General features: G+C 37.3%; 1 protein-coding gene across 7 annotated transcripts in view; it reads left to right on the plus strand.

Moving 5' to 3' along the window:
- The window catches only part of LOC122226164 (zinc finger protein 300-like), a 32,116-nt gene extending 6,260 nt beyond the window's left edge, over positions 1–25,856 (plus strand). For 2 of the 7 annotated variants that reach the window (XM_042948927.1, XM_042948964.1), the window contains exons 2-6: positions 6,404–6,531; positions 7,140–7,236; positions 8,499–8,625; positions 8,884–8,979; positions 24,151–25,856. In XM_042948927.1, the coding sequence (XP_042804861.1) occupies positions 7,147–7,236; positions 8,499–8,625; positions 8,884–8,979; positions 24,151–25,694 (1,857 nt within the window). In that variant the 5' untranslated portion in view covers positions 6,404–6,531; positions 7,140–7,146 and the 3' untranslated portion in view covers positions 25,695–25,856. Of the gene's footprint in view, positions 1–4,796; positions 4,863–5,104; positions 5,699–6,403; positions 6,532–7,139; positions 7,237–8,482; positions 8,626–8,883; positions 8,980–24,150 lie in introns of those variants that run through there. The other 5 variants (XM_042948955.1, XM_042948933.1, XM_042948944.1 and 2 more) reach the window with 5 other exon arrangements.
- Positions 25,857–26,769: the final 913 nt, after the last annotated feature.

The raw sequence follows: 26,769 nt of genomic DNA on the forward strand, positions 1-26,769 counted from the left end.
TGGTGTGTTGTCGTTTGTTTTGTTTTGTTTCATTTGTCTCTGTTTGAGGGTGGTGGGGAGGGGCAAAGGGAGAGAGAGAATCCCAAGCTGGGATTTTACTTACTTTTAGTTAAGTAGCTACTGTAGTTTGCCAAAGGCTCTGAACTAGACGCCTAGGTTTAAAAAAGAAGAGGAAGTGTTAGATGTTACAAACATGAGTATTGATACTTTTTCCTTGATTTAACCAGAAGGATAGGGATACGAACACGAAGAAAAATATTTTCTCACTGGTTGATTCCATATTAATTTAATGTTACTTCCTTTTTTTTTTTTTTATAATGTTTATTTATTTTGAGAGACAGCATGTGCACAATCAGGGGAGGGACCAAGAGAGAGGGAGGGAGAAAGAATCCTAAATGGGCTCAATCCTGTCTGCACGGGGCCCCATGTAGGGCTCAAATTCACAAACCAGGAGATCATGACCTGAACGGAAATCAAGAGTTTGTACGCTTAACCTACTGAGCCACCCAGACACCCCTGTTTCCAAGTATTTAAAAAAAAATTTTTTTTTACATTTATTTATTTTTGAGAGACAGAGTGAGACAGAGCATGAGCAGAGGAGGGACAGAGAGAGGAGACACAGAATCTGAAGCAGGCTCCAGGCTCTGAGCAAGTGTTCAGCACAGAGCCCAATGCGGGGCTTGAACCCACGAACTGTGAGATCATCACCTGAACTGAAGTTGGACACTTAACCCACGGAGCCACCCAGGCACCAAATACTTTTAAATTTCCCTTGTGTTTTTTTTTCTTTTACCCACTGGTTATCTAATAGTGTCCTGTTTAATTTCTACATATTTCTGAACTTTCCAGTTTTTCTTCTCATTAGTTTCCAATTTTATTACCTTGTAGTTGGAGAACATAGTATATATGATTTCAGTGTTTTAAAATTTATTGATACTTGTTTTGTAGCCTAAGATGTGGTACATCCTGAAGAATGTTCCGTGTGAACCTGAAAAAAATAAGTGTTTAGCTGTTACTGGGTATAGTGTCCTGTATGTCTCTTAGGTCTAGTTTAAGTGTTAATCAGGTTATTTATATCCTTATTCATTTTGTGTTTCTATGTTCAATCCATTATTTGAAATGGGGTGTTGAAGTCTCCCACTGCTATTATAAAACTGTCCATTTCTCCCTTTAATAATGTCAATATTTGCTTCAATATTTTTGGTCCTTGTTCGGTGTATAAATGTTCATAATTGTTGATATTTTTGATGAATTGACTCTTTTATCAATATATAATGACCTTCTTTCTCTTGTAACAATTTCTGACTTCATGTCTATTTTGTCTACAATAACAACAGAAAGGTGAAAGTAACGGGAGGACAGAGTTGTAAAGGATCAATGTTTTGTATGCTATTAGAGCTACATTGGTAACGATTCAAAGTAGATTATTGTACATTCAGGATGTTAATTGTAATTTCCATAGCAACCAATAAGGGAATAACTAAAACATTTTCAAAAAAAGAACTAAGCAGGGAATCAAAATGGTACACTGTAAAAAAAAAAAAATCAAACACAAAGAAGGCAGTATTGAGGGAATTGAGGCACACACAAAAAATATGACACATAGAAACAACTAGCAAAATGGCAGAACAGTGGTCATTTTAAATGTAAATGGATTAATGGATAGGGAAGAAACATGCTCTAACTATATGTTATCTATAACTATATGCTATCTTAGCAGGTAAGATGTTTTCATTTACTTTGATAAGTATAGAGTGAATTTACAGATATACACTTGCAGTGTCTACTGAACATTTTTCTAGTTGAAAAAAGTCTAGTTTACAATTGGACAAGATATCAACAATATTATTTTCTTTAGTTTCATGAAAATCTTTATAAATGAAAAAGACAGTTTGACCTCCATTTTTCAACCCAAGTGTGAAGAACTAGGGGATTTGTTTTCTGTCATGATTTGATGTATTTCCTGATATACCATTGAAAGCAGGATTGGGGCATCTGGGCGGCTCAATTGGTTGAGTGCCCAACTCTTGATTTCGGCTCATGTCATGATCCCAGGGATGTGGAATCGAGCCCCACATCAGGCTCCATGCTAAGTGTGGAGCCTGCTTAAGATTCGCTCTCTCCCCCTCTGCCACTCTCCCTTACACTCTCTTTCTCTCTCTTAATAAAATAAAATAATAAAATAAATAAAAAATAATAAAAGGGGCGCCTGGGTGGCTCAGTTGGTTGAGCGACTGACCAGCTCAGATCATGATCTTACAGTTCATGGGTTCGAACCCGTGTGGAGCTTTGCACTGGCAGCACAGAGCCTCCTTTGGATTCTTTGTTCCCCCTCTCTCTGTTCCTCCCCTGCTTGTGCTCTCTCTCTCAAAAATAAATAAACATAAAAATAGTAATAATGATAATAATAATAATACAAAGCAGGATTGGCTCTACACTGTAAGGGGCTAACACATCTGTTACCAAAATTTCTCCTTTTGTCCACAGGACATTTTAGTTGCAACATTTGAGTTTGGAAATGTAATTTTATTCCGTTTCATATATAAGTGATTAGAACTATACAGTAATATCTATTTATGCTGTCTGTCTAATATAACTGGGAAATTACTATTTTCAACTCAGTGTTGGTGTCTTTTGGGGAGGCAAAAACCCTTTTATTTATTTAGAAGTATTTGCCTGTCATCCTTGACTCGTTTCATTGTGCTTTTGCACCCCCTTCACCACCATGCCCAAGCCTGAATTCTCTTTTGCATATTGTGCAATTTGCTCTATTTTAGTTTTTTACCTCCCTAATCCAGGTATGGGTGTGTCTTTACATCTGTCATCAAAATAAGAGGCTTTTTTTGGGCAATGTCATTGGTATTACAGTTGTTTTCATTTTCTGAACTCTTAGAAAACATGGTCACAATATTTACAATTTAAAAATTAAACAAGCATTATGTACAAAGCACAATGGTTAATCCATAGACAAAGCAAAAGACTGTTAACACTTATGATTGCCATGCATTTAAGTTACACACTTAAAACATATCACTCCTGAATGACACAACAGTGGATAATCCATTATTGTAAATTGCAAATCATGGTTGCCAACATCAGAAGCCAAGGGGAAAAATAGCAATGCTGACTGGGAAAGGTACAAAATCTATATCCTTATCCACTTGACTTTAAAAACGTGTTATGCATATTTTCATGTGTCTGTTGGCCATCTGGATGTCGTCTTTGGAAAAGTGTCTATTCATGTCTTCTGCCCATTTCTTCATTGGATTATTTGTTTTTTAGGTGTTGAGGTTGGGAAGTTCTTTATAGATTTTGGATACTAACCCTTTATCCGATATGTCATTTGCAAATATCTTCTCCCATTCCATCCGTTGCCTTTTAGTTTTGTTGATTATTTCCTTTGCAGGGCAAAAGTTTTTTATCTTGATGAGGTCCCAGTAGTTCATTTTTGCTTGTATTTCCCTTGCCTTTGGAGACGTGTAGAGCAAGAAGTTGCTGTGGCTGAGGTCAAAGAGGTTGTTGCCTGTTTTCTCCTATAGGATTTTGATGGTTTCCTGTCTCACATTTAGGTCTTTCATCCATTTTAGTTTATTTTTGTGAATGGTGTAAGAAAGTGGTCCAGTTTCATTCTTCTTCATGTTGCTGTCCAGTTCTCCCAGCACCATTTGCTAAAGAGACTTCTTTCCATTGGATATTCTTTCCTGCTTTGTCAAAGATTAGTTGGCCATACATTTGTGGGTCCAATTCTGGGTTCTCTATTCTATTCCATTGGTCTGTGTGTCTGTTTTTGTGCCAATACCATACTATCTTGATAAGTAGAAAAGTAGAAACTTAACAGAGGACCATGGGGGAAGGGAAGGGGAAAAAATAGTTTCAAACTATAGGCAAACTCTTATAGGCAAACCATAAGAGACTCTTAAATACAGAGAACAAACTGAGGGTTGTTGGGGGGGGGGAGGGCAAGGGGAAGGGGAAAATGGGTGATGCGCATTGAGGAGGGCACTTGTTGGGATGAGCACTGGGTGTTGTATGTAAGCAATGAATCATGGGAATCTACTCCCGAAGCCAAGAGCACACTGTATACACTGTATGTTAGCTAACTCGACAAATTATATTTTAAAAATAAAAATAAAAACGTTGTTGCTCATTGCCTTAGTTTTTAGGTCACCTTATAGGTTTTGCACTTTCCCCCAACTTTCCCCACCCATCTCCTCAAACTGAGACGTTTGAAGTCCTGAGGATGGATTTCCTGGGAAATTCCAGACAAACCTAGGGGGTTAGCCACCCTACCTCGGGCTTCCCCCTTCCACTCACTCAGTGTCCTTTTTATCCCTTTCAGTCTCCCCCTCTTCTGCATTCTCCCCTCGTCTCAGACCTCAGCTTTTCAGTCTCAATACCTACACCCCCCGCCCCCCGCGTTTTGTGCCTTAGTCTCCATTCTCTGTTCCTCAGATTCTCCTTTATTTTGTGCCTCAGTCTCATCATTGTCTCAATTTTCCTTTTTTTCATCAGACATTCCCTGCAACATACTACGGTAGTAGGAATTTCCCCAACGCGATTCCTTAGCATTGTTTTTTTTAGCATAATTAGCGGTTTTATGACCCCTCTTCGCCCCCCCCCCCCCCCATGAGCCCTTCCATCACTTTTGCCCCTCTGTCCTACAGTGGAATCCCCTTGTATAGGGCGAATCCCCCTGTATAGGGCTGTACCATTTACCAGCACTTTGAAGTAGAATCCCTGCAAAAGGATTCCAACCGTTCCAAATTCCTCTTTCCCCAGTTAGTCTTCAAATAAAGGACTGCACTACTGCACCTTCTTCCCCGATCCTTTAAAAGCTCTCGGCAAAACTTTGCCCCACACGGGTTTGTATAATCTTCCTTTCGGTCATTTTACGCGTTCCCCTCGCCGCCGCAAAGACACGGTCCAAACTCAGGCTGGGAATAAACCCAAGTTCCTCCTCGTGTACGGAATTGTCCGGGTTCTCAAGATGGCGGCTTCCGCAGTGAGACACAGAGCATGGGGGCGGACATCTTGCCTCCTGAACAAAGCCGCGGAGAATGCGGAGTGGGCAAAACCGCGCAGAATAGCTCAGCGCATGCTTGAGAGCCCTGCGCTGTGGTCACCCAGGCAGGAAGCGGGTGTTAATCACGTTAATCCATGACAGCTGTCCCGGGTTAAACTGTGACGGACGTTTCCGGACCTGATAATCGAGCTGGGAGTAGAAGTGGGATTTATGGATTGAGTCATGAGGAAGTTTGGGGTTGATATTGGAGGGGCGGTCAGCAATTGGAGGTCTATGGAGTCTGAGGGGAAGTCTGTGGGATGAGTGTTGGGTACATGCAGAGGTCAGTAATAAGGAGAGCTGTCTGATCTGTGGGTCAGGGATGGCAGGTCTGTGCGCTGTTGGAATATCCATATGACCAGTGATTTGTGAACCTATGTGGCTAGTCCTGTGTTGGGGGTTTGTTGGAAGTGCTCTTTGGGATTTGGGATTTCTGCCCCTGCTGATTCAGTGATTTGTAGGAGTCATTAATTCAGCCAGTGGCTGATAAAGGTCCGTCCTGGTTTAGTGAGAAAACTTTACAATTTATGTAAAGTCCGAGGTGGCCCCCACCTTGAAGCCCCTCCTCAGATGTTTTCTCAAATCACCATCTCCCTCCATCGCTCAAAAGCTCACAGAAGAAAACATCCTCTGAATGTAAGACCAAACAGATCTAAAGAAATAACATTATTATTGTCGATTCTCTCTAGCCAAAGACCTCCAGGAACACCCTGTAGTTGAACAGATTGGGTTTATTGCTCTAGCATCTGGTTACACCATGGGGAAAGTGGGGGCTTCTCAGAAAGAGGTGCTAGAAAGAACTTACAGGATTTGTGTTAGGTGATTTCGAGGAGGGCCTAAGGGAGTGGACCTTGCTCTGAATTGGATGTTGTAAGGAAGTGGGGTAATTCATTGTTTGGGAATTTCAGTACAGCTGGAGAGAGGAAAGACTAACCTGAAGTTAAAGCTGTAATAGGTGAGGAAGTAGCAGTCACTCATGTTAACCAGGAGCGAGGGTGTTTTGTGGATTGGACAATGTGGATGTTTTGTCTGTGTTCAGACATGACTTCAGAGAGGGCTTGTTTTTGTTTTATTCCATCTTGGTCACTGAGTGGCCTTGTCTGATGTTGATACTCTGTGTAATTATATTAAATAGGAGAGTTTGAGTGCCAGACCAGCTCTGAAATGTGAGAGCTGCTTTTTCTTTTTCTTACATGAGGTGTGATTTCAGCCCTGTTTCTTCCTATTTATTGAATTTGTTCTACATTCTGTTCAACAAACATTTATTAAACACCTGTTATTTCCTTGTTTCAGAGCTCAGTGTCCAGAGAGGAGCCTGACTATTTAATTGTTTCCTTCTAGGTTCATCTTGACAAAGCCTGGGATAACCCCATATGAAACAGCCTACCTATCATGGGAGCACTCACTTCCTGTGAATGAGTACAGCCTTCTCTGGATGATCCATCCTGGGACTGAGAAGAATTCACCAGGTAAGTATCTTTCTGCACTGTACTGTATTCCTGTTTATCAATGGTTCTAACCTGTCACGATTTTCTTATATCGGTAACTGCACTATTGGAAATCAACAATAAAATCTTAAGCAAAAAACATGTTAAAATCAGCAAAATCAACAGTTTTAATCTTTGAATATTGACTTGGCAAGATAATTTGCTGGGTTAGGGGAAAATATAAAAGAGCTCTTAGGATTTTGCTGGCTGCTTACGTCTAGGGAATATGGGTGCATTCCTTAGTTTTCTACTTGGTCATTCTTCTTATTCTTACTGTCAGGGAACTGCTCCATCTGCAGTTAAATCTTACATATATGTGTAGACATGATTATTGTCTTATGATAGAGTCTTACAGATAGAATTGCAAATAGAATTGCTGATTCAAAGGGGAACATTAAGGTGTTTGTATATCAACAGAAATAACTTCGTTTATCCAATTAAAAATCACCTTGTACATTTTCTATGTGATCATATTATAATCACAAGAGGACTTTTTTCACATGGTGCATACAGATCCTTCTATAAGGACCAAATAACCTTCTATGGGGCGACCTGTTTTTCATCTGACTTCTGTTGGTGGTTGTTTCTAGATGGTAAATGGCCCCTGGAGACTTAGTCTGTCTCTCAGTCCTGATTCTTCAGACCTCTGCTCTTTTGGAAGAGAAGCAGAAAATGACCAAGTCTCACGTGAGTTGCTTGCTTATTTTGTACTTGGTTTCCATATAATCAAATGGAAAAGTGTAGAAAGCTAGAGATTAGAATTAGGGAAAATGTAGAGAGAACAAAGACTTGGAATGAGTTGCTATGTAATAAGTAGAACCACATAAAACCACTATTAGAGTTCACATATATATTTGTTATGTATAAGTTCTATATAAACATAATACACTTATTATATCTACATTATGTCTATTTTACATAAATGTGTAAATTAAAGTGCACATTTGTTTGATCTTTTCTAGCAGCCACAGTGGAAAGGTAGAGAACATCATATATGTGATTTGGCATTCTCCACACATCAGGAAAAAAAGAAATTTCTTTGGGGGGCAGGGGTCTCCTATAGATGATGTCCTGACCTATACTTCTGCATAAATGTATCAGTAGATTTTTTGTGGTTGTGTCTTTAAATATTTTTTTAGAGGACAGTTATAGTGTTAAAGCTGAACTCCATAAGCATTATTCTTTGGGAGAACTAAGGTACAGTTTATCCAGAGATAAAACCTAGATAAGATGGAATGATGAGTATCTATTTGTCTCTAATATGATTATTTCTCTCAAATAGGCAGTTCTGTACTTAAAATTCTGTGGTAAACATTTGGAGCACAGGGGTCTCTGATTTTCTATAGCCTTTGCTGTGGTCTCAGGGTTTGTGAAGCTACTCCCCAACTGAATACCAGTTCTTGCCCTATTTTTTTCAATTTATAAAATCATTTTACTATTTTTTTGTCCTAGCCTGAATTATCCCTACTTGGTAAAAACATTTAAGAAATACATAAATAAATTTTAAAAAATAAATAAATAAATAAATAAATAAATAAAAATTATAAAGTGAAAAGGATTTTAGGATTTTAAAATTCCCTTTCCCCTGGGATAGCCAGTATTAATAATTTGCAATGCTTAGATTTTTTTTTTCCCCATCTGGAAACTGTTTCTTGTTTTTAAAACATAAAGTCTCAACTTTCTTATTTAACTGAATGACTATCCACTTTTTCCAGTACCATTTATTGAACAATTTACTTATTTAAAATGCTGCCTTTATTGAATTCCCATTTGTGAGTAAGTCTCCTTTGCTCTTCTGTTCTTCTGATATGTTTGACTCTTTTTGCTAAAGACAAAATTTTACATCATTTTTCTGAATAGGCATGACATAGAACTGGGCACATAGTTTTGCATGCTGTGGTAAAAATGGGAATGATCACTTCATATTGAACAGGAGCATGCTATTATAGGGTCCATTGTCATTTGAGGATGTGGCTGTAGCTTTCACTAAGGAGGAGTGGCAGCAACTGGACCCTGCTCAGAGGACCCTGTATAGAGACGTGATGCTGGAGAACTTCAGCCACGTGATATCATTGGGTAAGGATGGCTTCCCCGCATATTTCAGCATATCTAATCCGGTGCTTATCTCTTCTCATTTGATCAAATTGGGTGGGTTCCTGACATATGTAATGACTGATTTTGTGCTCTCTATTCCCCAATCTCCTCTCCAGCGGGTTATTACTCTGCTGGGGGCAGCTGGACAGCTGGACAGCTTCATTGTGGGGCTCCTAAAATAGCACCCTTTTTTTTCTTCACTGCAGTCAACCCAATTCCTCTCTGATTTCTCTATAATAGGGCATCCAGTTTCCAAACCAGATGTCATCTCCAAGTTGGAACAAGGAGAAGAGCCATGGATAATAAAGAGAGATGTATCAGATTGGATCTATCCAGGTAAAAATCTAGCAGGTGGGAGTCAAGGGAAGTGAAATCTCAGTTTCTTTGTTTTTTGTTTTTAATTGGCTGGTGGCTGAGACTTATGCTTCCACCTAGTTGGCAGTTCCTATTCCCTCTTTCTCCTGTGCTGAACGTGTAGTAAGTATTCGGCAACTCGTTAAGTAATAGTGAGCCACAAAGAGAAAAAAAGTTTCTTACTGATTCACTCAACAATCATGTCTTTAGTGCCTTTCGAGAAGAAATTCAAAGGCACTAGAAATCAGATGCTTTTCAGGAACATAGGTTTTACATGGAAAGATAGGAATCAAAGTTCATGGCTGTATAAAATTGCATGACCAATCTAGTTAATGTTTTAGGAGTTAAATGAAAATCATAGTCTAAAAAGATGTGGCATAACTTAAGAAGGCATGTTTTCCCAGCATGAACCAGCCCCTCTGAATTATATTTGGAGTGTGGGTTAGGCAGGAGGATGGCGAAGGCAAGCTCTAGGAATGGATGTGTATAAATTCTTGGAGTTAGGAATCCTTATGGCTTTCTGGAAGAAATTTGCTAGGCTTACTTGACTTCAGTAAAAGATATTTATTGGAGACTAACGTAATATAAGTGTGGATGCACAGTGTGAATACAGACAAAGTTTCATTAGCTGTACTCTGAAATTTTCTGTTACTGTTTTTATTTACACAACTTTAAGATATAACTCACATGCCTTACAGTTGACCCAAAGTTAACAATTCAGTGGTTTTTAGTGTATTCACAGATAATGTGTAACAATTGCCACAGCCAATTTTAAAACATTTTTATCACCTACAAAAGAGATCCTGTACTGTTTAGCTATCACACCCCTGTTTCCCATCTCCCAGCCCTAAGCAACCACTAATCTACTTTCTGTCTTTGTTAATTTGCCTACTCTTGATATTTCATTTATTAAATGTCTTTTTTTAAGTTTTATTTATTTATTTTGAGAGAGACAGAAACAGTGTGAGGAGGTTAGAGGCAGAGAGTGAGGGAAAGAGGAGAATCCTAAGCAGACTCTGTGCCACCAGTGCAGAGCCTGACATGAGACTCAAACCCACGAAACTGTGAGATTGTGACCTGAGCCAAAAACCAAGAATTGGACGCTTAACCAACTGAGCCACCCAAGTGCCCCTTGATATTTCATTTAAACGAAATAATGTAATATGTGGTCTTTTGTGACTGGCTTCTTTCAGTTAGCATACTGTTTTTGAGGTTCATCCACATTATAGCATGTATCAGTCCTTCATTCCTTTTTTGGCTGAGTAATATTCCATTGTATGGATGTACTACATTTGGTTATCCATTCATCAATCATTGGATATTTGGCTTGTTTCCACCTTCTGGCAACATGAATAATGCTACTGTAAACATTCATGCATAAGTTTTTGTGTAGACATAGGTTTTATTTTTTTCTTCAGTATGTACCTAGGAATGGAATTGCTGGGTCATATGTCAACTTTGTGTTTAACTAAAATAAGAGCATATTTTCATTTGCTTATTTATCATTATGTATCTTCTTTGGAAAATAGTGTGTTGGGATCCTTTTTCTATTTTGAACTATTTGTCTTTTTATTAATGAGTTGTAAGAATTCCTTGTATAGATAAAATTCTTATATAGAACATATATGGAATTTTTATGTAAAGTTCTTTATGTAGATAAAGTGTTTTGTATAGATTCTTTTTTGTTGTTCACTGGTACTGATTTTAGTATTAATTAGGACAGGCTAGATATACTGTATTACAGATTAACCTCCACATGCCAGTGCCTTAACACAACAGTGTTTGTTTCCTTTACGTGATGCAAATCCAACACAGTTTGGCAGGGGGGCATGCTCCACTGGTCCGTCAGGAATCCAAATGACTGAAGTTAACACCATCTGCCGTCCAACTTGTCACTGATACAGGGGAAGAGGAATCTGGAGAACTCACAAGGCTCTTCTGAGCTTTACCTAGATTGTCAGTTTACTATAAAAGGGTATGTAACCCAGGAACACTCAGATGGAGGGGATACCTAGAGGAAGGTATGTGGAAGGGGCGCAGAGCTCCCGTTCCCTCTCCAGGTGCACCACCATTCTCCTAGCGCCTCCCATGTGTTCCCCAACCTGGAAGCTCCTGGAGTTCTTATTTGATTTCAGTCTCTTAACCAGATATATGATTTGCAAATACTTCCATCCTATGGGTTGCCTTTTTACTCTTTTTTTTTTAAGCTATTTATTTACTTTTTGAGAGGGAGAGAACACGAGAGGGGGAGGGACAGAGAGAGAGGAAGAGAATGAATTCCAAGCAGGCTCCAAGCTGCCAACATTGAACCCAATGTGGGGCTCGATCTCAGTCTCGTGAATCATGAGATCATGACCTGAGCTGAAATCAAGAGTCAGATGTTTAACCAGCTGAGCCACCCAGGTGCCCCAATGTTTTCACTCTCTTGATAGTATCCTTTGACACACATGATTTTTTAATTTTGATGAAGCCCAGTTTTTCTGTTGTTCTTTTGTTGCTGTCATATCCAAGAATCCATTGCCAAATCCAAGGTCATGAAGTTTACCCCTATGTTTTTTTCCTAAAAGTTTTATACTGTTAATGTTCTTACATTTAGGTCTTTGATACATTTTGAATTAATTTTTGCACATGATATGAAGTAAGGTTCCAACTTCATTCTTTTGCATGTGGCAATCCAGGTGTTCCAGCGCCATTTTATTTATTTATTTATTTATTTATTTATTTATTTATTTATTTATCTTTTGATGATGACGTGTGGTTTTTTTCATTTTTATTTTTTTAATACTAGTAAACTTAAATACAGTGTTGTATTAGTTTCAGGTATACCGTATAGTGATTCAAAAATCCCATATATTATTCAGTTCTCATCAAGATAAGTGTACTCTTAATCCCCTTTAACTACTTCACCTATCCCCCCACACCTCCCCTCTGATAATCATCAGTTTGTTCTCTGTAGTTCAGTCTGGTTTTGTTTTGTCTTTTTTTTGTTTTTTCCTTTGTTCATTTGTTTCTTAAATTCCACATGAGTGAAATCAAATGGTATTTGTGTTTCTCTGACTGGCTTATTTCGTTCAGCATTTTACTCTAGATCCATACATGTTGCTGCAGATGGCAAGATTTCATTCTTTCTTATGGCTCAATGATATTCTATTGTGTATATATACCATATCTTCTTTATCTGTTCATCTGTTGATGGACACTTAGGCTGCTTCCATAGTTTGGCTATTGTAAATTATGCTGCAGTAAACATAGGGGTGCGTGTGTCCCTTTGAATTAGTGTTTTTGTATTTGGGTAAATTCCCAGTAGTGTGATTACTGGATCATAGGGTAGTTCTGTTTTTAATTTTTTGAGGAATGTCCATACTGTCTCCCACAGTGGTGTACCAGTTTGCATTCCCACCAGCAATGCACAGGTGTTCTTTTTCTTGACATCCTCAACAACATTTGTTGTTTCTTGAGCCCATCCCCTACTTTTTTTTTTTAATTTAAATTTTAGTTAACGTAGAGCTTTTGATTTTAGACATTCTGACAGGTGTGAGGTAATAATATCTCATTGTGGTTTTGATTTGCATTTCCCTGATGAGTGATTTTGAACATCTTTTTATTTTTTATGTGTCTGTTGGCCATCTGGATGTCATCTTTGGAGAAATGTCTGTTCATGTCTTCTGCCCGTTGTTATTTATTTATTTTTTAATTAAAAAAAATTTTTTTTGAGACAGAGAGAGACAGAGCGTGAGCAGGGGAGGGGTAGAGAGAGGGAGACACAGAATCCAAAGCAGGCTCCAGGCTCAGAGCTGTCCACACAGAGCCTAACGCGGGGCTTGAACTCACGGACTGTGAGATCGTGACCTGAGCTGAAGTCGGACGCTTAACCAACTGAGCCACCCAGGCACCCCATATTTATTTGTTTATTTATAATATACATCCAAGTTAGTTAGCATATAGTGCAATAATGTTTTCAGGAGTAGATTCCAGTGATTAATCCCCTATGTATAACACCCAGTACTCAGCCCAACAAGTGTCTTCCTGAAGGCCCCTTACCATTTAGCCCATCCCCCCCATCCACAGCCCCTCCAGCAACCCTCAGTTTGTTCCCTGTATTTAAGAGTCTCTTAGGTTTTGTCCCCCTCCACGTTTTTATATTATTTTTCCTTCCCTTCCCTTATGTTCATCCGTTTTGTATCTTAAATTCCACATGAGTGAGGTTACATGATTTGTCTTTGTCTGACTAATTTCACTTAGCATAATACCCTCCAGTTCTATCCACGTAGTTGCAAATGTCTTCTGCCAGTTTTTAATTGGATTATTTATTTTTTAGGTGTTGAGTTGTATAAGTTCTTTGTATATTTTGGATACTAACCTTTTGTTAGATAAGTCATTTGCAAACATCTTCTCCCATTCCATAGGTTGTCTTTTAGTTTTGTTGGTTGTTACCTTTGCTGTGCAGACTTTTTATTTTGATGTAGTTCCAATAGTTTATTTTTGCTTTTGTTTCCCTTGCCGCAGAGGACATATCTAAAAACATATTGTTATGGCCAATGTCAGAGAAATTACTGCCTGTGCTCTCTTCTAGGATTTTTATGGTTTCAGGTCTCACATTTAGATCCTTAATCCATTTTGAGTTTATTTTTGTGTACAGTTTCAGAAAATGATCCGTTTTCATTTTTTTGCATGTAGCTGTCCAGTTTTCCCAACACCATTTGTTGAAGAGACTGTCTTTTTCCCATTGTATATTCTTGAAGATTAATTGATCATAGAATTGTGGGTTTATATCTGGGCTCTGTATTCTGTTCTACTGATCTATGTTTTCGTGTCAGTACCATCCTGTTTTGATTACTGCAGTTTTGTAATATAACTTGAAGTCTGGAATTTTGGTCCCTCCAGTTTTTCTTTTCTTTTCTTTTTAAATCTTTTTTGTTTATTTATTTTATTTTTAAATTTTTTTAACGTTTATTTTTGATGCAGAGAGAGACAGAGCATGAACGGGGAGGGTCAGAGAGAGGGAGACACAGAATCTGAAACAGGCTCCAGGCTCTGAGCTGTCAGCACAGAGCCTGACGCGGGGCTCGAACTCACGGAGTGCGAGATCATGACCTGAGCCGAAGTTGGCGGCTTAACCGACTGAGCCACCCAGGCGCCCCAATGTTTGTTTATTTTTGAGAGAGAGAGAGAGAGAGAGAGAGAAAGAGAAGGAGTGGGGGAGGGGCAGACAGAGAGGGAGACACACAATCTGAAGCAGGCTCCAGGCTCCCAGCTGTCAAGAGCCTGACACGGGGCTCAAACCCACAAACTGGGAGATCATGACCTGAGCCGAAGTTGCACACTTAACCAACTGAGCCACCCGGGTGCCCCTGTTTTTCTTTTTCAAGGTTGCTTTGGCTGTTCAGGGTCTTTTGTGGTTCCCTACAAATTTTAGGATTGTTTGTTCTAGTTCTGTGAAAAATGCTGTTGGTATTTTGATAGGGATTGCAATACTTGTGTAGATTGCTTTGGGTAGTATCGACATTTTACTATATAACAATTTACAAATAACAATATTTGTTCTTCCAATCAATGAACATGGAATGTCTATTTGTTTGTGTCTTCAATTTCTTTCATCATTGTTTTCTAGTTTTCAGAATATGGGTTTTTCTCCTCTTTGGTTAAGTTTATTCCTAGGTATTTGTATTATTGTAAATGAGATTGTTTCCTTAATTTCTTTTTGCTTTATTATTAATGTATAGAAATGTAGATAAATGTTGTATCCTGTGACCTTACTGAATTCATATATGAGTTCCAGCAGTTTTTTGGTGGAGTCTTTCAGGTTTTCGGTGTATAGTATATCATGTCACCTGCAAATAGTGAAAGTTTTACTTCTTCCTTACCAGTTTGGATGTCTTTTATTTCTTTTTGTCTGATTACTAGGGCTAGGACTTCCAGTACTCTGTTGGATAAAAGTGGTGAGAGTGGACATTCTTGTCTTGTTCCTGACCTTACAGGAAAAGCTCTCAGTTTTTCCCCATTGAGTATGATGTTAGCTGTGGGCTTTTCATATATGATGCCTTTATTATGCTGAGGTATGTTCTCTCTAAACCTACTTTGTTGAGGGTTTTTATTATGAATAAATTTTATACTTTGTCAAATGCTTTTTCTGCATCTATTGAAATGATCATATGGCTTTATCCTTGATGGGAGACATCAGTTGATTTTTTGCAAATATTGAACCACTCTTACATCCTGGGAATAAATCCCACTTGATTGTGGTGAACGATTGTTTTAATGTATTGTTGAATTCAATCTGCTACTATTTTGTTGAGGATTTTTGCATCTGTATTCATCAGAGATACTGGCTTTTAGGTCTCTTTTTGTGTGTGTGTGGTGTCTTTACCTGGTTTGGGAATCAGGGTAATGCTGCCTCATAGAATGAATTTGTTCCAGCACCATTTATTGAAGTGATTTTTCTTTTCCCATTGAATGGTCTTGGCACTCTTGCCAAAAATCAGTTAGCCATAAATGAAAGAGTTTATTTCTGACTATACTATTCTGCCTATCTGTATATCTATCTCTGTGCCAGTCTCTTGACTATCGTTGCTTGTAGTAAGTTTTGAAATTGGGAAATGTCATTCTTCCAATATTGTTTTTCTTTTCCAAGACTGGAAACATTGGCTGTTCAGGGTTCATGTGAATTTTGGAATAAAGAGTATCCATTTCTACAAATAAGTATTCTTAGATTCTGATAGGGATTTGTTGAATTTTTAGATCGATTTGAGTAGTATTGCTGTCTTAACAATATTAAATCTTCTAATCAGTGGGAGCATATAATTTTTTCCTTTCACTTAGATCATTAATTTTTTTCAACAATAGTTTTCAGAGTATAAATTTCATACTTGTTAAATTTGTTTCTTAGTCTTTTATTTGATGCTATTATAAATGGAATTGTGTTGTTAATTTCATTTTTGGATTGTCCATTGCAAGTGTATGGAAATGTAATTTATTTTTATATATTGGTCTAGTATTCTGAGAACTTACTAATAAACTCATTATTTCTTTTTCTTTAACTTATTTTATTTTATTTATATTTGAGAGAGAGACAGACAGACAGAGACAGTGTGTGAACAGGGGAGGATCAGAGAGAGACAGAATCTGAAGCAGGCTCCAGGCTCTGAGCTGTCAGCACAGACCCCAACGTGGGGTTTGAACTCATGAGCCGTGAGATCACGACCTGAGCCAAAGTCAGATGCTCAACTGACTGAGGCACCCAAGCATCCCTATTATTTCTTTTTTTTTTTTTTAAGCTTATTTATTTATTTTGAGAGAGAGAGAGAGCAAGGGGGAGGGGCAGAGAGAGAATCCCAGGCAGGCTCCACACTGTCAGTGCAGAGCCTGATGTGGGGCTCAGGCCCATGAACCATAACAAGATCATGACTTGAGCTGAAGTCAGATGCTTAACTGACTGAGCCAGCCAGGCACCCCAGGTCTTTTTTATTTTTATTTTTATTTTCGTAAGTTTTTATTTCTTTATTTTGAGTGTGAGTGAACAGGGGAGGGGCAGAGAGAGAGGGAGAGAGAATCCCAAGCTGGCTCAATGCTGTCAGCATGGAGCCCGATGCAAGGGCTGGATCTCACAAACTGAGATCATGATCTGAGCTGAAATCAAGAGTCACTTGCTTAACTGACTGAGCCACTCAGTCGCCCCATTTATTATTAGTTCTAATTGTTCTTTAGTTGATCTCTTAGGATTTTCTGTATAAACGATTTGTCACCTACAAAAAGAGATAGTTTTATATTCCTTCACACATTGGATACTTTTTATTTCTTCTTCTTGCCTAAGTATCCTGGTTAGAACCTCTAGTACAATTTTGAATAGAATAGGGGGTGGACATTCTTGTCTTATTCCTGATGTTTTGTGGGGGGGATATCCAATCTTTCAGTGTTAAGTATATTAGCTATAGGTTGTCATGCCCTTTATCAGGTTGAGGGATTTCTTTTCTATTCCTAATTTTTTGGTGTTTTTTTGTAATGAAAAATGTGTTGGATTTTGACAAATGTAATTTTTTTTGCATTTACTGAGATCTTTTTATTATGATATATTACTGAATTTTAATTAATTGATTATTGGATAGTAAACCAACCTTACATTCCAGGACAATTTCAACTTGCTGATGGTGTATAAATCTTTTTATGTATTGCTGGATTTGGTTTGCTGCTTGTGTTGGGGATCTGGAAGACCACCCTGCAGTTTGATGATTTGCTAGAAGAACTCACAGACCTGGAGAAGCTGTTATACTCATGGTTATGGTATATTACAGTGATAGAATTTACCGGTCTGGGTCTGGACTTTTCTTTGTGGGAAGATTTTTATTTACCAAATTTCTTTCCTTGATGTGAATGTATTCTAGTTATCTATTTTTTCTTGAGTGGGTTCTGGTAATTCATGTCTTTAAAGGAATTTTTGTCTTTCATCCAAATTGTCAAATTCATGGGTATCATATTTTTCATGATAATCCCCTATTGTTCTTTTATGTCTGTAGGATCTGGTCTAGAGATGTTCTGTTTTTCATTGCTACTTTGCCATTGCCATTTCCCTTTTTTTTTCTCTTTGCTAACTAAAGCATACTAATTTTATTAATTTTTTCAAATAATCAGTTTCTTGTTTCATTTCTTTTTCTCTGTTGTTTGTCCATTTTCTATTTCCTTGACTTCCACTCTGATCTTTATTTTTCCTGTCTTCTACTTATTTTGGGTTTAATTTGCTCTTTTTCTAGCTTCTTAAGGTGGAAGCTTAGATTATTTATTTGAGATCTGTTTTGTTTTCTAATATGAGCATTTAAATACAGGTAGTTCTCACCTGTGTGGTAGCAAAGGACCATAAAAATTAACCATACAGGCCAAAACTTTGCAAACTAGTCTTCATAATCAATGGAAAAAATTAAAATTGTTTTGTAATTTGTTGAAACTTTTTATGAAAACATTAAAAATGATCTCAGTGTTGGTTATGACTGTATAGAGATAGTAAAACAAATATTTACTACCTTGCAATTTAAAACATTGACAGCATTGAAAATGTCTTTTATTTTTTTTTAACAGCCCTGTACAGAGTAGTTTGAGCAGTGTCTACCTTCTTATCCTTGTGTAACTTATGATAGGAAATGAACCTGTTTTCTATATCTTACTGAATTCTCAAACTCTTTTCCAAGGTTGGATCAGCCGCCAACATTTTACCCTTTTTGTTTTCAGTGTTGTGAGTTATGTTCAAGAAACTGTGAAGATTTTTTTCCAGGGTCACTTTTTCTGTAATATATTTATTCTTTTCATCACAACCTAAGAATTTTTGTCAATTAACTTTTACCTTCACTAAATCCTTCTGTCTACATGCCTAAAGACTTATGAATAGTGGCAATCCCAACATTTCCACCATCATCTATCTTGTAACCACATCCAGTATTGTTAGTGTTGTTTCTCTGTTGCATTTTCATCTTTGTAGGCCAGTTCCCTGTTTCAGTTACCATTTTTGTAAAATGCTGTGTGGGTTTTCACTGGGAGACAGAGAGGAAACACATCTATACACTTTGTGTTCTGTATATGTATCTGTATATGTATCGGATAACAGATGTAGAATTAATAACTGACAACAGACTTTGAAATAAGTGAAATGATTGAGTACTGAGCATGATGTGTATCTGTTATTTACATATTGATTTGTGGACTCAAGGCTGGCAGTGAAGTTTGTACTTTATGCTATTAGCCGCAGGTACTATACTGTGGTAATTAAAACGTTAATGGTCTTGATGCCAGACTGGTATTACTTAACTAAACTGTACTGAAATTCATGCATGTCGGAATCATGCAAAATGAACATCACCTGCATATAACTTGTCCTCTAGGTACTGCTTTAACTGTGTTTCACAAATTTTGACATACTGTTTTCATTTTCATTCAAGTTCTTTTTTTTTTTAATTTTTTTAACGTTTATTCATTTTTGAGAGACAGAGACAGAGCATGAGTAGGGGAGGGGCAGAAAGAGGAAGACACAGAATCTGAAGCAGGCTCCAGGCTCTGAGCTGTGAGCAGAGCCTGACGCGGGGCTTGAACTCACGAACTGCGAGATCATGACCTGAGCCGAAGTCAGACGCTTAACCGACTCAGCCATCCAGGCGCCCTGTTTCAAGTTATTTTCTAATTTCTTTCTTTCTTTTTTTTAAAAATAATTTACATCCAAATTAGTTAGCATATAGTGCAACAGTGATTTCAGGAGTAGATTCCTTAGTGCCCCTTACCCATTTAGCCCATCCCCCCTCCAACCCCTCCAGTAACCCTCAGTTTGTTCTCCATATTTATGAGTCTCTTCTGTTTTGTCCCCTTCCCTGTTTTTATATTATTTTTGTTTCCCTTCCCTTATGTTCATCTGTTTTGTCTCTTAAAGTCCTCATATGAGTGAAGTCATATGATTTTGGTCTTTCTCTGACTAATTTCACTTAGCATGATACCCTCCTGTTTCATCCATGTAGTTGCAAATGGCAAGATTTCGTTCTTTTTGATTGCCAAGTCATACTCCATTGTGTATATATATACCACATCTTTATCCATTCATCCATTGATGGACATTTGGGCTCTTTCCATACTTTGGCTATTGTTGAGAGTGCTGCTATAAACATGGGGGTGCATGTGTCCCTTCGAAACAGCACACCTGTATCCCATGGATAAATGCCTAGTAGTGCAATTGCTGGGTCGTAGGGTAGTTCTATTTTTAGTTTTTTGAGGAACCTCCATACTGTTTTCCAGAGTGGCTGCACCAGCTTGCATTCCCAAGTTATTTTTTAATTCCTTATTGGACTTTTTGACACATAGGTTATTTACAAGTATGTTATTTTCCAAACATTTGGGGGAATTTTTGAGATCCCTTTTTGATCTTTATTTCTGATTTTATTATGGTTGGAGAATATACGCTATATGATTTCTGTCCTCATAAAATTATTACAGTTTGTTTTGCAGCCCAGTATGTAGTCTATTCTGATGTTTGATTCACATATTCTTGAAATGAATGTGTATTTTGTTGTTGGATGGGGTATTTATAGATGTCAGGTTCATTGATGCTTATTGTGTGTGTGTGTGTGTTTGTGTGTGTGTGTGTGTGTGTGTGTGTGTTTGTTCTTTTATACATCTTGTGAGAGGGATGTTGAAATCTGTAGACATTAATTTGTCTTTTTTTCCTTTCATTTTTGTTAGTTTTAATATGTGTGTTATGGGCATCTATAACACATAGATGTGTTGTAATGGTTATATCTTCTTGCAAATCTCCTTTTACAGTTTTGAAATATACTTCTTTGTTTCTAATAATATTTATTATCTTGAAGTCTATATTGTCTAATACTAATACAGCTACTTCACTTCTCTTATGTTTATAGTTTGCATGATGTTTTTCTCCCCATTCTTTTGTTTTCAGCCTATTTGTCTTTGAATTTAAAGTGAATTTCTTGGGGCACCTGGGTGGCTTAGTTGGTTAAGCATCTGACTGTTGATTTCAGCTCAAGTCATGATCTCACAGTTTGTAAGATTGAGCCCTGCTTTGCACTCTGAACTGACAGTGTGGAGCCTGCTTGGGATTCTGTCTCCTTCTCTCTCTGCTCCTCCCCCATGCACTTGCACTCTCTCAAAATAAATAAATATGTAAAAAATAATAAAGTGAACTTATTATAGACAATGTATAGTTGATTCTTAACTGTTTTATCCAGACTGACAGTTTCTGAGTGGAATATTATTCCATTTCTAGTTAATGTAATTATTAATTTGTTTTGATTTATGTTTGCCATTTTGCTATTTGTTTTCTGTTTGTTTAATCTCTCTTTTAGTCCTTTTTCTTTTCCTGTCTTCTTTTGTGTTAAAAGAATGTTTTATAGTATACCATTTTAATTTCCCTGTAGAATTTTTATTCATAGTTCAGTCTCTACATACATGTAATATTGCTATAGGGGTTACAATATGATATTTAACTTCTTATAACCTACTACATGTTAATGCTGCTATATTTTTCTGGCAAAACATAGAAATTTCGCACTAACATAGCTCCATTATCTATTCTCCCTTATCATTTGGTGCTGCTTTGTTCTTTTAATCATGTATGTTACACTTAAAATGTTTACCATAAATTGGACAATATGTTGTTATTTTTGCTTTAAAAAGCTTTTTAAATGGCAGTGCAAGCTGGTGTAGCCACTCTGGAAAACAGTATGGAGGTTCCTCAAAAAACTAAAAATAGAACTACCCTATGACCCAGCAATTACACTACTAGGCATTTATCCATGGGATACAGGTGTGCTGTTTCGAAGGGACACATGCACCCCATGTTTATAGCAGCACTCTCAACAATAGCCAAAGTATGGAAAGGGCCCAAATGTCCATCGATGGATGAATGGATAAAGAAGATGTGGTATATATATACGTATATATATATATGTATAATATATATATGTATATATGTATATACATATATATATTATACATATATATGTACATACATATATATGTATAATATATATATACGTCTATATATATGTGTATATATACACACACACACACACACACACACACACACAATGGAGTATTACTCGACAATCAAAAAGAATGAAATCTTGCCATTTGCAACTACGTGGATGGAACTGGAGGGTATTATGCTAAGTGAAATTAGTCAGAGAAAGACCAAAATCATATGACTTCACTCATATGAGGACTTTAAGAGACAAAACAGATGAACATAAGGGAAGGGACACAAAAATAATATAAAAACAGGGAAGGGGACAAAACAGAAGAGACTCATAAATACGGAGAACAAACTGAGGGTTACAGGAGAGGTTGTGGGAGGGGAGACGGGTTAAATGGGTAAGGGGCACTAAGGAATCTACTCCTGAAATCACTGTTGCACTATATGCTAACTAATTTGGATGTAAATTTTAAAAAATAAAAAATAAAACAAGTTAAATAAATAAATAATAAGCATTTTAAAGAAAATCAAAAGAGAAAAGGCAGACATATTTAAATTCCTTATATTTACTGACATACTTAAAAAAATTTCTAGGGGCCTGTGGATTTGAATTATCATTTGGTGTTATTTTGTCAGAGATCATTTCTTTAGTATATTCTGTCATTCAGTTCTGCTGACAAATGTTTTTGTTTATCTGCAGATGCCTTTATTTTGCCATGTTTAAAGGAAAGTTTGCCTAGATACAGAATTCCTGATTGACAGGTTGCTTGTTTTTAGTATTTTTGAATTTGTCATTCACTTTTTCTTTCTTGCTGCTTTCAAGATTTTTCTTTTTGTCTTCAGTTTTCAACAACTTAATTTTGATGTGACTAGTTATCTAGGTATTCTACCTGTGGTTTATGGAATTACTTGGATATGTAAATTAATGTTTCTCATCAAATTAGATGATTTTAAAGGCATTTTTCTAATTTTTTTTTGCCTCTTTCTCTTCCCTCTTCCTACTACTCCAATCCCGCATATACTGGAATGCCTAATATTACACCATAGATTTCTGAAGTTTTGTTTGTTTGTTTTTATATATTTTTTTCTTTTTGTTCTTGGAATTAGTTAATTTTTAGTGATATCTTCAAGTTTATGGATTCGGATTTTGCCTTCTGCTTCTCAAATCTAATGACCCAGCTGGTGGAAATTTAATTTCAGCTTTAGAATTTTTATTTGGTTCTTTTATGTTTTAACTTACACAGAGTAAATGTTAGGCATAGAGTAAGTTAACTACACAGTCATGATATAAAAAAGTTCTAATACTCAAAATTTCCTCTTTCTGCCTTTTTATAGTCAAACTAATATCTTTATATACTTTTTTTCTCTTTTAAAATTGCATATTCACCCATTCCCTAGCCTTTTTTCCCTTAACTTTTTTTTTAAGTTTATTGATTTATTTTGAGAAGGAAAAAGAGTGCATATAAGTGGGAGAGGGGCAGAAAGTGAGAGAATCCCAAGTACACTCCACACTGTCAGCACGGAGCCCAGTGCCGGGCTTGGTTTCACAAACCGTGAGTTCATGACCTGAGCCAAAATCAAGAGTTGGATACTTAACCGACTGAGCCACCTAGGCGCCTCTCCCTTAACGTGTTTAATGTGTTTATAATAGCTTCTTTGGGATCTTTGTTTATGAAATACAGTACCTATAGAGAATCACTTTCTATTGACTGATTTTGTTCCTTAGTGTAGATCACAGTTTTCTGTTTCTTTATATGTCTAGCAATTTTTAGTTGAACATTCTGTATTGTAGATAATATGTTGTAGTCTGGATTCTTCTGGTCCTTCTAAGGGTTTCTGTTTTGTTTTAGAAGCATTTAATTTGCTTGGTCTTAAACTGTGACATCTGTCTCTCCCATAGACTGTCATTGCTGATGTCTTTGCTTAGTTTTTGTTTAAGCCTGGCTCTCTAAGAGATTCCCCTTCATCTGCATAAAGTAGAGGTGAGCTTGTGTTATGGACAGAGGTTGTATTAGACATCAAAAGCCATCACTCTTGGCTGCCTGAGTTGTGGATGTGTCAGACCACTTTAAAAGTATAGCAAATTTGCAAGTCTCTCCAAATTTTCAACCACCTCTGGGCTCTCTAGGGTCTCTTTGCACAAATATTTTAGTGGTTGGGTGGGGGTACAGAGAAAGTTTATTATCTCAACCTTTCTCTGACTCTTACTTCCAAATTCCCCTGTTAAATTTCTAGCTGCTCTACTAACAGCATTAAGGCGTATATCATGGGGATTTCTGTTATCTTTTAATGCCCCATAAACTAGGGATGGGGGAGATGGGAAAATCTGAGAAAAAAATTCCACAAGCTCCCCATTCTTATCTAAGAAAGAAGTTTTTGGTGAATAAGCACTTTTCAGCTTATGACCTGCCTTTGGTAGTTTTTCTGTACCATGAGTTGGTTGTTTTTTTAAAAATCATTTTATTTGTTTTTGTACTTGTTTTTTGGGAAGAATTCCTCAACTACCTCATGCCACCACTATTGGAAGTCAAGTCCATCTTTAATTTCTCATGCGATAAACTTATATGTTTTAAATGGCCTGTTGCCTTCCCAGCTCTCTGTCTCTTGGACTGTCCTGTATCATTCATTTGTTTTTACCCCTTTTGTCCTCTACTAAATCTTTATATCTATTTGATTTTATTTCTTTATTCTTTCAGAGAGGGAGACTAGACTTGACAACCCTCAATTGGATATACCTGGAGATGTTTCCTTCCATAAGGAGGTATTGGAAAGTGTAACAAGGGATCCTTCACTATACTCCATTTTTAAGGTCTGGCAGGGTGATGACCAGATGGAGAGACATCAGGAAAATAAAGACAGACTTCTCAGGCAAGTCATGGTCATCAAAAACAAAACAGTTGTTGAAGAATCAGGTTATACATATAAGGCATCAGGAAAAATATTTCATGACTGCATAGACCTAGATGTTTCAGGACAAAGATTGTATAAATGTGACTCATTTGAAAAGAGCTTGATACCTAATATAAACTTACTCAGTTGTAATAGGGGTTATGCAAGAAAAAACACTGTTGAGAATTTTAGATGTAGGAGTACACCTATTTCTTCCTATTCTAAGCATGAAAAAATTCATAATGGAGTGAAACACTGTGAAGATAGTCAGTGTGGAAAGATTATCAGCAATAAACAGTCTCTTTTTCAATATGTGAATGTTGAAACTGGAGACAAGACCTGTATATGCATTGAATGTGGAAAATCTTTTCTAAAAAAGTCACAACTCATTATACATCAAAGAATTCATACTGGAGAGAAACCGTATGATTGTGGTGCCTGTGGGAAAGCCTTCAGTGAAAAGTCACATCTCATTGTACATCAGAGAACTCATACTGGGGAAAAACCTTACGAGTGTTCTGAATGTGGAAAAGCTTTCTCTCAGAAATCGTCCCTCGTTATACATCAGAGAGTTCATTCTGGGGAAAAACCATACGAATGTAGTGACTGTGGGAAAGCCTTCTCCCAGAAATCACCTCTCATTATACATCAGAGAATACATACTGGTGAAAAACCTTATGAATGTAATCAGTGTGGGAAGGCGTTCTCCCAGAAGTCACAGCTGATCATACATCATAGAGCTCATACTGGAGAGAAACCATATGAATGTGCTGAATGTGGGAAAGCCTTCTGTGAGAAGTCCCACCTCATTATACATAAAAGAATTCACACTGGGGAGAAACCCTATAGATGCACTCAGTGTGAGGAAGCCTTCAGCAGAAAGTCAGAACTCATTATACATCAGATAATTCATACTGGGGAGAAACCTTATGAATGTACTGAATGTGGGAAGACCTTCTCCCGGAAGTCACAGCTGATCATACATCAGAGAACACATACTGGAGAAAAACCATATAAATGCAGTGAATGTGGAAAAGCCTTCTGTCAGCAGTCACATCTCATTGGACATCAGAGAATTCACACAGGAGAAAAACCTTATGTGTGCAGTGAATGCGGGAAAGCCTTCTCTCAGAAGTCTCACCTCCCAGGGCATCAGCGAATTCATACAGGAGAAAAACCTTACATATGTGCTGAATGTGGAAAGGCATTTTCCCAGAAGTCAGACCTTGTTGTACATCAGAGAATTCATACTGGGGAGAAACCCTATCAGTGTGCTATGTGTGGGAAAGCCTTCATCCAGAAGTCACAACTCACTGTACATCAAAGAATTCATACAGTGGCAAAATCGTAAGAATGGACTAAGCACAGGAAAGTCTTCAGTATCTGCTTAAGCCTTAATAAATACCACAAACTTACAGATTTCATGAGTTTGGGGGCATCTTTACTGGTAAAATTTAAGAAATGAGATAAAGTTTCTAATATGTTTATTTTTTTATCAAAGATTAGGGGCGCCTGGGTGGCTCAGTCAGTTGAGCACCGACTTCGGCTCAGGTTACGATCTCGCGGTCCGTGAGTTCGAGCCCCGCATCAGGCCCCTGTGCTGACAGCTCAGAGCCCGGAGCCTGTTTCAGATTCTGTGTCTCCCTCTCTCTGACCCTCCCCCATTCATGCTCTGTCTCTCTCTGTCTCAAAAATGAATAAAAACGTTAAAAAAAAAAAAAGATAATACAAACATCTCAGTTATATAAATAATGGGTATTTTCACTATGGCACGTAAATAAGACTTTTGAGATTGTGAACTGAATTAACTGCAAGTTATATAGTCTATTTTGAATCACATATTTGTGATTATGTTACATAATAAGAATTGGACCAGTAGTAATATTATTAATGTTAGCTTAGCATAATTATGGCTGTGAAATAAATCCCCATAGAGCACATGAAGAAAACTTGAGTCAAAAGTTGCCACAACCTAGAAACTGTGCTTGAGGGAAGGATTTGATTGTTCCTGTAAAGGTACATGTAAAAAAATATATATATTCTTGTAGATAGATGGAAAGATGGATTGATAAGGTCCAATAAATGTGGTCTTTTGGTTTTTTTGTTGTGTTTTGTTTTGTTTTTCATTTAAAGAATATAAGTTGGTCTGTGTCAGTGGATAGTCCTAGGATCTTGGAATTGACACTTGTTTCTCTGTTTCACTCCTCTCCTCTAGGACTTTGGTGTGATGGAAAGACATAGATGGCCATAGGTTTTAATGCTTATTCCATTACCCACAGATTGTGTGACTTCAGGGAAACCTTTTTTCATCCATGGTATCTGTTCCCTCATCTATATATGAAATTCTGGCAGAGAATATGTTTTTAGCTCATGTTTGTCCCCTTTATCTTTCCTCTCTGTTCTTTTGCAGGAGGTTGCTGATAACC

Source organism: Panthera leo, chromosome A1 (assembly GCF_018350215.1).
Source record: "Panthera leo isolate Ple1 chromosome A1, P.leo_Ple1_pat1.1, whole genome shotgun sequence".
NCBI classification, from domain to species: Eukaryota; Metazoa; Chordata; class Mammalia; order Carnivora; family Felidae; genus Panthera; species Panthera leo.